General features: G+C 52.6%; 1 protein-coding gene across 18 annotated transcripts in view; it reads left to right on the forward strand.

Moving 5' to 3' along the window:
* The window catches only part of LOC147354792 (uncharacterized), a 197,226-nt gene that overhangs the window by 138,937 nt on the left and 44,483 nt on the right, over positions 1 to 13,806 (forward strand). For 8 of the 18 annotated variants that reach the window (XM_086354927.1, XM_086354929.1, XM_086354942.1 and 5 more), the window contains 2 exons: positions 739 to 791; positions 2,375 to 2,640. The exons of the other annotated variants lie outside the window; for them this stretch is intronic. In XM_086354927.1, the coding sequence (XP_086211053.1) occupies positions 739 to 791; positions 2,375 to 2,476 (155 nt within the window). In that variant the 3' untranslated portion in view covers positions 2,477 to 2,640. Of the gene's footprint in view, positions 1 to 738; positions 792 to 2,374; positions 2,641 to 13,806 lie in introns of those variants that run through there. 18 annotated transcript variants of the gene reach the window in all.

Below are 13,806 nucleotides of genomic sequence, written 5' to 3' on the forward strand. Positions count from 1 at the left end.
AGAGTCTCTGAGACACACTCTTTGGGAGGAGAAACGGGCTCCTCATGTCAAGCCGGGCAGCGCGCGGAGCGGGGATTAGCTGCGCCCAGATGCCAGGCCGGGCCGAGGAGCGGACACTGTTCTCATGTCTTCTCGTCTGTGGGAATGTGTTGGCCCAACTAGGACTTGAAAATCTCAGAGCGGAGCGCTCTGAGCCTTGACTGGGTGCCAGGCAGCTGTTGAAGCCCCCATGCCTGTGTCCCGCCCGTTCCCACAGCAGCAGGGCTGTGTCCTGCACAGCTGCGGTCGAAGCTTCCAAACACGCTAAGCAGGGCTCCCCGGACACATGGGCGAGCAGCCCCGGAGGTCCGCCGTCCCACACCGAGCCCGTACCGAGCCGTTCCGTGCCTGCTGCCCACAGCCCTGCTAGGCTCCTTCACACCTGCCCAGGCAGCAGCGTTCCCGCCAAGTGCTCTCCATACATAGATAACCAGACTGATGAAGGCAGGAGGAAGACTGGGGTGGTGGAGTGGCCGCGTTGATGACCTGGGTTTCATGACGGTGCTGGGTTCCGGCCGCTGTGCTGCCGCCGCCAAGTGCTTGGTCCTGTCTGACTCTCTGTGACTGCAGGGACAGCAGCCCGCCAGGCTCCTCTGTCCATGGGATGCTCCAGGCAGAAATACTGCGGTGGGTTGCCATGCCCTCCTCCAGGGGATCTTCCCAGCCCAGGGATGTAACCCAGGTCTGTTGCATTGACAGGAGGACTGTTTGCCACTGAGTCACCCGGGAAGTCCCTGCATGGCCTTGTGAAAGTAAGTGGAAGTGCTAGTCACTCAGTTGTGTCTGACTTTTTGTGACTCCATGTGCTGTAGCCGGCCAGGCTCCTCTGACCAGGGGATTTTCCAGGCAGGAATACTGGAGTGGGTAGCCATGTCCCTGCTCTTCACATGTGGGAAGAAAGAGAATGCAGGTGACAGAGACAGGCCCGCCTCCTAGGTCAGGGCCCCACCTGCCCCCTCCTCCCCAGCACCCTCACCTCTCCCAGCATCACCACCTTGGATGCAGACAACGACGCCAAGCGGCCCGGCTCACCCAGTTTTGGGAAAGAGGCAACGAATTCACACACGTTGGCGAAGACACTTAGGGTCGTGCGGACACCTCCATCTTATTGTGGCCCATCTTCACCCACATTCCCATGTGCTTTTTCAGAAGAGCCGCCCAAACCTGGAGACCATCCCCCTCCCCTCTGTCCCTCCCGGCCCTTCCTGCGAACTGCCCAGCCTCCCGCACTGAGAGTGATTCAGGCCAGACATTCCAAGGCACAAAGACCCCCGCTTCCTCCCGAGGCGGCCTCGTCAGCTGCCGCCACCTGGCCCAGAGCAGAGAGGCAGATCCAAGGCCCCACCCGGGGGCCCAGAGCAGAAGGGCGGTGAATTCCACCCTGTGCAGACTGAGTTTCTTGTGACCAAACAGCTTTCTCTAAGACCCGAGATCCTGGGATGGGGTCTGGACGGATGGCTTCCCACACTGGGCTTATCCGCAGGACTCTGCCTGGAGGTGCTGTGTGGAGTGTCAGCCGAGCGCTGGGCCCGCTCTCAGAGGATCAGGGGAGCAGGGGTCTGTCCGGGGCTCTTTGACATCCTCAGCAGCCTTGGTTCAAGCTCTGCCACGGAGTCAGTGTCACTGAATAGTGTCTGAAGGAGAGGATGGGTGAGGAAGATGTGTGGAAAGCTGACTCTGCGGACAGTCTCCCAGCCCCTGGGGGCAAAGGGGGGGCTCTTTTATCTTTTCTGTGGGTCATGATTTTATTCCCCATACCCGAGCACAGGCCAGTCCTGGTGGGGGGGATGGGGGGCTCGGTTGATGTTTCTGACCGATCGATATTTGGAAAGTGTGAACTGCTGGCGCACTGCAGAGAAGACACTCAGGGTTTCCAGCCACGTCCGCAGAGGCTCCTGACGTTGGTCCTCCCCTCAGCAGACGCGCTGCAGAGGGTGACTCACAGCTGTGCCCTCAAAATGAGCATTGACCCCCGGAGGCGAAGGCCTGGGCCCCCTCCCTCGGCCCTCCACACCGGGCTCATCTGGCGTTGGCCCCCTCCTCGCTGGGGTGCCCACCTGCCCCTGAAGGATGCACAGCTCGGGCTGTTGCTATGGAAACCGCAGCTGGGCGTCAGGGAGGCGGGGGGGCCTGGGGACAGCACCCCGGGAGCTGCAGAGCGGAATTTTCCAGGCTCTGCGGCGAGTGTGGCTTCAGTCCTCCGGCCTCGTCGAACCCAAAGCCTCGCCCTGGGCCCATCACAGCCTTCCCTTTTCCTTCGGCTGTCTGGTGTGCTGGATCCATCTGTGTTCGTCCCCTCACCCACCTTCCATCACACCTCTTTCCTACTCCGTAGGCAAAACACCAGGCCTGGACCACTCCACCTCCCAGCCTCCCAGCCCCCTCGGGTCTTCCCTGTCTGCAGAGTACTCTCGCCCTCCTAAGGACACGTCTTTGACTGGGATGTGATTGCCGTACGGTGCTGCGTGGTTTCTGCACTGCCCCCCGCATCCCACCCTCTCCTCATCAAGGAGCCAAGCACAGCTGCCTGGGCTATGCAGCAGCTTCCCGTGCCCTCTGTTTTACGCACTCTGGGGAACATGCTCAGTACCACTCTGTCAAGTCCCCCTCTTCCCTCACTCTCATGTCCATACGTCTGTGCTCGTATTTTTAATGCTTTATGGATTTAACGTGTGTGTGCGCTTAGTCGCTCAGTCGTGTCCGACTCTGCGACCCCCTGGACTGTAGCCTGCCAGGCTCCTCTGTCCATGGGATTGATTCTTCAGGCGAGAACACTGGAGTGGGTTGCCATGCTCTTCTCCAGGGGATCTTCCCAACCCAGGGATCGAACCCGCGTCTCTTAGATCTCTGCACTGGCAGGTGGGTTCTTTACCAGCAGCGCCAACAGAAGCCCCATATACTTATGGACAATCCCTTAAATATATTTTTGAAGATAAGTGTTATAAAACTGAACCCATAGCATTAGAGTTACCAACTCAGGGAAGTCCCCTTAACTAGTTTAAATCGTGGCTGTCATATACCTCAAAGAAACCTTACTCTTATTTAATTCTGCTGTTTGCACCGTAGCTGCGTGATTCACTCACCCGTTCTTTACGTCTGGTCTCCGTTCCTGCCCTGCAAATAGTTTCATCCGCACGGCTTTTCTAGATCCCACGTGCACGCGTTAATGTGCGATGTTTATTTCCCCCTTTCTGACTTCCTTCACTCTGTATGACAGACGCTAGGTCCATCCACGTCTCTGCAAATGTCCCAGCTTCGTTCCTTTCGCTCTTTGACATAAATCACAGCAGTATCTTTTTGGACTCACCTCCTAGACTAATGAAAATAAAAACAAAAATAAATGAGACCTGATTAAACTAAGGACATTTTTAGGGGTCCGGTCGAGTGGTGGTGAACACATTCACACCGCTGTGTGAGCGTGCTATCCGTGTTCAGAGCTCTTCATCTCGTAAACCTGAAACTGTGCCACTCAAACACTCGCTCCGCACCAGGAGCGCCGCCCTGCTTTCTACCTCTCTGAGTTTGACATCTTAAGGACTTCATGGAAGTGGCATCAGATGGCAGTCATCAGTCTCTCAACGAAGTCATCTCACTTACCCTAATGCCCTCGAGGCTCAGCCATGTGGTCGCAGGTGCCAGAATTTCCTTCGTTTCTAAGATTGAGTCATATTCCATCGTGTGGACACACCACGTGTTTATCCACTCATTCATCAGCAGACACTAGAGTTGCTTCTGCCTTTCAGCTGCTGTGACTAGGGCTACTCTGAACGTGGGTGTACAGGTATTGTTTGGAGACCCTCCTTTTAATTCCTCTGGGTATATATTTTGAAGCTCCAATACTTTGGCCACCTGCTGTGAAGAGCCAACTCATTGGGAAAGACCCTGATGCCGGGAAAGACTGAGGGCAGGAGGAGAAAGGGACGACAGAGGGTGAGATGGTTGGATGGCATCACTGACTCAATGGACATGAGTTTGAGCAAGCTCTAGGAGTTAGTGATGACAGGGAAGCCTGGCGTGCTGCAGTCCATGGGGTCGCAAAGAGCTGGACACAACTGAGCGACTGAACAACAGATATACCCAGAAGTGGAATTGCTAGATCAAATGGTGAGTCTGTTTTTAATCTTCTGAGGTATGACCATACTGTTTTCCCTGGTGGCTGTCCTCCCCAGCCCCTCATTTTTAACCACAATAACCAACTTGACTAAGATGAGTTTCTAGCTCGGCCATTTATTGTAGGAGGACTAATGCTTTTGGTGACTCTTGAGGGAAACCTTCCCGCCAGCCTGGCCCTGTTCCCAACATTTCCCAGTGTTGAAACCACTCAATAATCATAGAAATTATGTGTTATGTTTGGTTTAATAAGCAACACAGTAGCACTCATGCTATGCTATTCAGTCCTCTGAATTCTTTTTAAAAAAATTTTATTCATTTTTGGCTGCTCTGGGTCTTTGAGCTGCATGTGGATGGTCTCTAGCTGTGGGGATCAGGGGCTCCTCTCCAGTTGGGGTGCCAGGCTTCTCACTGCGGTGGCCTCTCTCGTTGCGGAGCACAGGCTCTGGGTGTGGTCAGCAGTGGCACACGAGCTTAGTTGGCCTTTGGCGTGTGGAGTCTTCATGGACCAGGGATTGAAACCATGTCCCCTGCATTAGCAGGCAGATTCTTAACCACTGGGACACCAGGGAAGTCCTCTCTGCATTCTTTCTGGATCTTTGCTGTCTGAGCCACTGCAGAAGCCCACGGTCTTCACAGGCGAGTGGTGTCGACTTCTAGAATTCAGAATTGGCCCTTGGAGAAGGGAAACGTTGTCTGTTTTACTTGTGGCATCCACCCAATCAACCATTCATTTATCTAAATATCCATCCATCTGTCTACCCATCCATCCTATTGAGTGTAGGACTCAATAGTCCCTACACTACCCACCCATTAATCCTTCCATCATTCTATATAGTCATTCATTTATGCATTATTCTAGTGATCATCCATCCATCCATTAGTCTAACCATCCATCTCTTCAATAATTCATTCATTTAAATATCCACTCAGCCATCCATCCACCTAACCATCATCCATCCATCCATCCGTCTAACCATCATACCAACCATCCGTCCATCCACCTTACCATCATCCATCCACCTAACCATCATACCAACTATCCACCCATCCATCTAACCATCATCCAACCATCCATCCACCTAACCATCATCCATCCATCCACCTAACCATCATACCATCCTTTCATCTAACCATCATCCAACAATCCATCCATCTAACCATCATCCATCATCCATCCATCTAACCGTCATCCATCCATCCATCTAACCATCATCCAACCATCCATCCAACCACCTAAACCATCATCCATCCATCCATCCATCTAAGCATCATACCAACCATCCATCCATCCATCTGACCATCATCCATCCATCCATCTAACCATCATCCATCCATCCACCTAACCATCATCTATCCATCCATCCAACCACCTAAACCATCATCCATCCATCCATCTAACCATCATCCATCCATCCATCTATCCATCCACCTAACCATCATCCATCCATCCAACCATCCATCCATCCATCTAACCATCATCCATCCATCCATCCACCTAACCATCATACCAACTATCCATCCATCCATCCAACCATTATCCAGCCAGCCAGCCATCCACCTAACCATCATCCATCCATCCACATAACCATCATCCATCCATCCATCCATCCATCCACCTAACCATCATCCATCCATCTAACCATCATACCATCCATCTAACTATCATCTATCCATCCAACAATGGAAATATATCTCAAAGAAACAAAAATGTGAACACCTTAATGATATATTTGCCTATGTGTTTATTCATTAAATGTGAGCCAGATTGCACTGTGTGATTCTTCACAGCTCCCCATCTGAATCCACCTCCTTCCACCTTCTTTCTCACTCACTCTATCATATGCCTTGGCCTCCCTGCTCTTCTTCAAGCACGACAAACTTAACCCCCACCTTGGATGTTTCCAGGTGCCCTTCTCTATGCACAGAGGGGTTGTTTCCCTAACAACTTGAAGGCTTGTACCCTCCCTTCATTCACGTCTGCTCAAATACCTCCACCTCCAGGAAGACCTCCTTGATCAGCTCAAAGATCCCCCTCCTTCACTCTCCATCTCCTCACCCTTGTGTTTTGCAGAACTTACCACCGTCTGGTATTTAGGTTAGATTTATGGGCTGATGCTCTCCCATAAAATGAAAGATTCAGGAGAGGGGAATCTGTCTACATTTCTACTTTATACACCACATTTAACTCGGTGCTGACCGATCTCAGGAAATATTTTCAGAGTAAACACGCAGTTTGGGGGAGGTGAAGAAAGGAATGAATGGGCATCCGGTGGTCACACACTGGGCCTTCTGTCTTGCCCTTTCATTTCCTAGATCTAGAATAAAGCATAGAAAACAGGCAGCAGCTCCATGAATACACACGGGTACGTGTATCTCATTATCTCGGTTCACATGCAGTGTGACTATATACTAAATAAATGCAGGGTGAAAGCATGAACTCATCAACTGCTGTGTAATTTCTTCAAGATTCGTAATTTCTCTCAGAGCTGGTGGAGGCTCCGGCAGCCGTTTTTTTTTTTTTTTCCCCCTCTCTTTCTGCAAAGATGGTACCACTGACGCATTCCAACGTGTGCAAAGTGTGCAGACTAGGGAGAGGCTGATGCGCGCCCCTCCCTCCACTCGCAGCGCGGGGCGGGGGGGGGGGGGGTGGCCACGTCGGCAGTGACGCAGGTGGGCTCAGGCTGTTGCCATGGAAACCAGAGCTGCAGTGAGGAGTGGGGGAAGAGGGCACAGGGACCCCGGATGCCTCAACCTCTGCAGGCAGTCTCTGTGCGTGGGATCCAGACCCCCACTGGGCACACAGTAGGCCCTCAAGGCAGGTCTCGAAGGCCGACGGCTGAGCCCCCAGAAACCCGAGGATTCCAGCCGCCGCCTTGACTCGGTTTCTGACAAGTTTCTGTCTGCTGTGTGTGGACGTGAGGGTGGTGGGAATCGTCCGGTCCTTTCCCTCATGAGTTCTCCTCCAGGAATTAAGACAGGGTCCACCCCTGGACACCGGGGAAGAGCACTAACCGCCCTCGGCCGCCCCGCGCTGTGGGCGCATCACCTCCTCACAGGCCCTCCACCGCGCGGCAGGGAGAAAGGGCTCTCACCCACCTCTCGGGGTGGCTGAGGACGGACCCCCGCCCAGGGAGTCGGGCCCAGGCGGCTGGGCTCCGCGACAGTGGGGGATCCAGTCAGCCTCCTTAGGACCCCCGGGTGAGGCTGATCCAGGCAGAGGGAACAGCCAGTGCGGAGCAGAGCAGCAGCCCCCCACCACCCGCCTCTGTAAGATCAGACAGAGGCCAGGGTGTCTGGGGACCGGTGGGCAGGGGGCTGAATCAGACCGCGCAACCGGGCCCGCCTTAGGGGTCCCTGTGCTGGAGGGTTAATGCTCTGAGGACACCATTCTGAAATTCTTTTTCTTTTTTAATTATGAAAGTATGATAACACATTTAGAGGAGACTTGGAAAAATACAGCACAAAGTTACATAGAGTGCTACTATATATTACAATTATCTTTCTACGTAGATAGATGAAGATTTTTAGTTGGAGTTTCAATATCAAATTCTCAAAAATTAATAGAATGAATATACACAGAAGTAGAAGGATATAGAGACCTGGGAAGCACTATGAACCAATTCAACTTAATTAAGCTTTACACAATCTTCACACAATAGCAGGGTCTGAATTCTGTTAAGTTCCCATAGATTGTAAACCAGGAGACACTGGGACATATCCAGGGGCGTTAAACAAGGGGCAAACATTTCACCCATCGTGCAGGCCTTAATATTAGCTCTGAAGTGGTGTTTTGGAAGCGAGGTCCAGCTGTGCACCCCCACCTAGTCCCACTTGGCGTCCTCACCAAGTCTCGTCTGACTCTGCGTGGCCCCGTGCGCTGTAGCCTGCCAGGCTCATCTGTGCATGGGATTTCTCAGGCAAGCGCACTGGAGTGGGTTGCCAGTTCCTTCTCCAGGGGACCTTACTGACCCAGGGATCAACCCCAGATCTCTGACTCTGCAGGCAGTTTCTGCCGAAGCCTTGGGGCAGGTTTGGGGCAGTTCAGAACCTCCCTCCCCCCCAAGGAGCCGTGCTGCCCTCTGCCCCCCAGAGAGGGGGCGATGGGCACAGGCCTGGGGAGGATTAATGTCCGATGGGCCCCGGCGCCTCTGAGGGTCCACACTCACCCACCGGTGACCCCCCACCTCCCTGCCACAAGCCCGAGGGAGCCTAACACTGAACAGTTAGGCTCGACCTGTGAGTGGTCGAGGGTGAGACTGTGGAAGAAAGCAGAGAGCCTCTTCCGGCTTTTTTGCACCAAGAGGCCTGCGTTTTCCTTTTGTACTTCACCCTGTAAATTGTGCAGCCAGTCCTGGCCGGATGGGTCAGCCCCAAGGCCAGATGGCCGGGACCCATGGAGGCCGTGCACAGGGAGAGTGTTTAATTGCGGGAATCCTCATGGTCACAGGGGGCTGCTGCTGTTTAAAATATCTATTTGCTGCCAAGGGGACAGGAGGCATTGGGGGAGGGAGGAATAGACAGATAGAAGGAGGTGGAGGCTGGGGGAGGGGACGGGGGGCGGAGAGGAGGGTGAGCCATGGACTCCGAGACGAGTCAGGGAGGAAACGGTCCAGCAGGGACAGGGGGCTGGCCTGGCTGCCTCTCCCGCTGCCTGAAGGAAAGCAGATGTGGAGCCTGACCTTGACCCTGTGACCTCCTGAGGCCCCCGCCCCCAGGCAGCAAGCAACCGCCACCCCCCCAGGTTGAAGCCCTCTGACCAGGGAAGTGGTGGGTCTTGCTGCAACCACCGCTGTGGTCAGAGAGCTGGAGAGGCCCACCTCCTAACTGCGGTTGTGCTTGAAGCAGCCCCGGTCTGTGAGGCTGTGGGCTTACTCTTGAGAGTGTGCCGTCTGTGGGTTTGGACAAATGGATTAGTACAATGTGTCCATCCTATGGGCTTCCCAGGTGGCTTAGTTGGTAAAGAATCTGCCTGCAATGCAGGAGACTTAGGTTAAATCCCTGGGTCTGGAAAAATCACTGAAGGAGGGTATGGCAACCCCCTCCAGTGTTCTTGCCTGGAGAATCCCATGGACAGAGGAGCCTGGTGGGTATAGTCCAGGGGGTCGCAGAGAGTGGGGCACGCCCGAGTGACTCAGCACACAGTCAGGAACTCCCACCCTGCGTGGGTGGCCACCTTTGGCTCAGGTTTCTCGCCCTCCTCCCCACGCTCATCCCTGGTGATGGACAGTCACTCCTGGCTTCAGCGGGAACTGGGAGACTCCTGTCAGAGCGCGCAACCCTTCAGCTAGAAGATGAGCAGGTTCTGGGATCTAAGGTACAGCATGCTGGCTGGAACAGTATCGTCTTGTAGACTTGAAAGAGATTGCAGTTGTTGTCGTCCAGTCGCCCCGTCGTGTGCAACTCTCTGTGGCCCCATGGGCTGCAGCATGCCAGGCCTCCGTGTCCTCCACTCTCGCAGAGTTTGCTCAAACTTGTCTCCATTGAGTCTGTGATGCCATCCAACCGTCTTCTCCTCTGACCTTGAAAAATATTACATCTTTTTTCCCCCCAAATTTTAAATGCTTTATTAAAGGCTCTTAATATAAAATATTTAATATTATAACTAAGTTACAAGTTGTCAGAATTTTTCACTTTTGAAAACATTTATCAAAGAACGAGGGGCTGACACCTCCCAGGGTGGTGGTGGGGTGCAGCCCCCCACTGTTTCTGTTCCCAAGCCGGGAGGGGGCAGGAAAGGGATTGAAGGGGAGGGAACTGAGGCTGGTTTCTAACTCCTGCTGGAGATTTTCCAGTTGCAGTCACCCAAAGCGAGACCCTGAATCCTTGAGCTGAACCCCCTGAGGGGCAGAGAACAGGATGGGGGAGGGGAAGGGGTGCAAAACCTCCATCAGGCATCGGCTGCCAAGTGTGTATTTTTAAAATAATAAACGTGGACTTCTGGTTTCAGAAATGCCATCCGGTACACAGTGGTACTCAGTCCAGGGTTTAAAGTCACCTAGAGGCACGGCCTCCTGAGATGAATGTAAAGTCACGACTGGGGAAATCCTCGAGGGCTTTTGGAAATGATGTCGCTCTGCTTTCGGGAGTAATGAGGCGAGAAGGGGAGATGAGCGCCGTGCTCGAAGGTCTCCATCCTGCCGGACCTGCCCGGCTCCTCTCCCCCGGGGGGCCGGGAAGTGACTCCTTTCACAGCCCCCTGGGAACCTGTGTTTGCTGTGTCCCCGTGAGGGAAAAATGAACTCATGTTTGCCACCTTTTTGCCAGGTATCAAAACGGCCTTCCTGAGACCAGAAGAGACTGGATTGTAAATGTTCTTGCCACCAAAGAGAAACGATCAGAGTTCCTCATCCATAGTGTGTAGCAACCTAAATGGGCAAAGAATTTCAAAGAGAATAGATACATGCATACGAATATACGTACTTCCCAGACTGCTCAGGGGTAAAGAACTCGCCTGCCGATGCAAGAGATGCAGGAGACATGGGTTCGATCCCTGGGTGGGGAAAATCTCCTGGAGAAGGAAATGGCAACCCACTCCAGTATTCTTGCCTGGAGAATCCCATGGACAGAGGAGCCTGGCAGGCTACAGTCCATGGGGTCGCAGAGTCGGACACGACTGAAGCAAGGGAGCATCAGTGGGTGTACCTAACTTCGTGCGGGAGGGCATGAGCTTTCTGGTAGGAAAGCTGATGATTCTGGGAAGATACATGGACCCCTGCTTTGGGGAATGGGTGGGAGGCAGGGTGTGGGTGAGGTGTCTGGGCGTCTCTCTGGAATGGTTTCAACTCCACGTCTACCCGGACAGGGAGTTGCTCCCAGCAGGGGATTAATGACACTGGAGGCTCTGCTTTGGAGCAGATAAGGGATTCCAAGAACTCAGATGCCCTGAGCTTGGGACAATTCACGTGTCAAAGTGCCGTCTTTGCAGAGGCATTTCCTGGCCCTCATAAACAAGCATGTGACTGAGCACCTTCCGTGGGCCACGCACGATGCTGGGCCCTGAGTTACTCCAGGAACAGGGTCTCTGCCTCTGGGGCCCCTGGGTTGTTGGAACAGACAGGCGGGCGTTCCTCAGGAGCTCACACAAGCACCTGTTGCAAGAAGGAAAATGTGTTTATCCAGCGCCCCCTCCCCACCTGCAGTGAGACGTGCCCCCCTGGGTGGGAGTCCGCAAAGTGACGTAGGCATGGGTGAGCCATGGACTGAGGGGTGAACGCAGAGACGGAGAGAGGAGGGCGTTCGTTTTGGTTGTGGCTGAGCCCAGCCTTGCAGGTCTCGGCCTCTGTGAGACCAGGGAGGGGTAGGGTTGCCGGGGCCCCTCAGTTCCCCTGCGGGCTGGGGAGCCGGGGGCAGCCATGCAGGGCTGTGCTGAGCACCAGGAGTCCGCACACACTGCAGAGGCGGGGGGCACGGCTGCCCTCTCTTTACACACTGGCCGAGTATTCTGGGGGTTCCCAGGCCGACCAACTGGGAACCCCAGGCTGACCCAGTGGCTGCAAATTCAGGACTCCTCAATTCCTATCATCAACCCCTCCAGTTCTGTTACTCACTAAACGGGCTCGCAGAATTCAGGAAAGCGCCGTGCTCACAGTGTGATGTTATATATATGGATATATACATTAATAGCTATTTTCATTCATTTTGCTGCGCCCAGTCTAAGTGGCAGCATGTGGGATCTAGTTCCCTGACCGGGGATGGAACCCAGGCCCCCTGCACTGGGAGCGGGGAGGCCCAGCCCTGGCACCACCAGGGAAGTCGCTGCGATGCTCAAATGCAGAGAGGCACTGGGCTTTGGGGTCCTCGGGGCGCCTCCCCTTCCTGCACATCCAGGAGTGTCCCCAGGGAGGCTCATTTGAGCACTGAGGGTCCCGGGTCTTTGTTAGTGTTCCATCATGGGGGTCCCGTGTCTTTGTTAGCGTTCCATCATGCAGGCTGGGTTGATTTCATCATTTGCCACATGATGGAATTCCATCTCCTGTGCCTCCTCCGCCCCGGAGGTCAGGGTGATGTTTATCGGCCGCTCAACATTCTCCATCACTCGGCTCACGGCCCTTCAGATGTGGTGCGTGTTTGCGTCTGTGCTCGGGCTCATAAATGTTCAAAGATATGCAGGAGATAGATCACACTGTACAAAAACACATTCTTCACATCGCTCTGGACACTGTTTCTCAGCTGGGAGTGGTTGTCTGTCCCCAGAGGGTGCCTGGCAGCATTTTATCACAGTTTGAGGACAGGGGATTAGTGGGTAGAGGCGGAAGACAGGCTGCTTCCAACAGCCTGTGATGCACAGGATGGCCCCCCAGTCATCCAGGCCCCAGTGAGCAACGCTCTGAGGTTAAGGAGCCCTGAACTAGGCTGAGTGGGATATGTTATAAAATTCACTTGAACATTCCGCTTTTCTATGGATTTGGGTATTTATTAGATCTTAGGGATACTAATTTTAAAGAGACAACATAGTAAATTATATAAAGTGTGAAATATCATATACAATAAAAGTTGGACACAGTACAGTGCAACATTAGGCATTGAAAAGAATGAAATAATGCTATTTTCAGCAACGTGGATGGATCTAGAGATTGTCAATACTGAGAGACGTTAACTCAGAAAGAGAAGGAGAGATAGTTATGACATCCCTCATATGTAGACTCCAAAAAGAAATGACACAAAGGACTTACAAAACAGAAAGAGACTCACAGATTTAAGAGAACGAACTTATGGTTGCCAGGGGGGAAGGGATCATCAGGGAGTCTGGGATGGACATGCAGACACGGCTGTATTTAAAATAGCAACCAACAAGGACCTACTGTAAGCGCAGGGAACTCTGCTCAGGGTTACGTGGCAGCCTGGATGGAGGGGAGTTTGCTTGTGTATGTATGACTGACTCCCTTCATTGTCCACCTGAAACTATTAACACCGTTGTTAATCAGCTATACCCCAATCCAAAATTTTTATTTAAAAAATCTTTTTAGTTAAAAAAAAGTTGTATAAAGATATGATGACTAAAATATTTGCACGAGAGCAAGAACCACGAGGGTAATATCATTTTCAGAGGATGTTTTTCCTTTTTGTTTTAATACTTTCTTTCAGCAAATAAAAATCAAGAGTAAAACATCTATAAGTTGTTTTTAGCTGATTACATATTGTGACATCTTCAATATGTATGAACATATAACCCCTTTATCTCCTCGTGCTGCTCTGATTTTAATATAAGGAGTTAGAAAAGCATTTAAGACAATGTAACCTCCTAGGTATCACCTCTCCTGAGGAGCTGCTGATAAATTGAATGTAAAGCTTTTTGTTAGGTTTTTCATTTTGCATGGGGATATAGCTGATTAATAATGTTGTGATGGTTTCAAGTGGACAGCAAAGGGACTCAGCCATAGATATACATGTATCTGTTCTCCCCCAAACCCCCCTCCCATCCAGGCTGCCACATAGCACTACGCAGAGTTCCCTGTGCTCTACAGTGGGTCCTTGTTGGTTCTCCATTTTAAATACAGCAGTGTGCGCGTGTCCATCCTGCACTCCCTAACCACCCCTTCTCCCCATCTTTCCCCTCAACGAGCATAAGCGGAACATGCAGGTTTTTAACACTGACTCTGTGTCATGCCCTTGGCAGTTACCCCAGTCAAGACCCCCATACATAAGAAAATATAC

Source organism: Bos grunniens, chromosome 18 (assembly GCF_055505025.1).
Source record: "Bos grunniens cultivar Pamir isolate PY7600 chromosome 18, Bosgru_T2T1.0, whole genome shotgun sequence".
Lineage (NCBI taxonomy): Eukaryota > Metazoa > Chordata > Mammalia > Artiodactyla > Bovidae > Bos > Bos grunniens.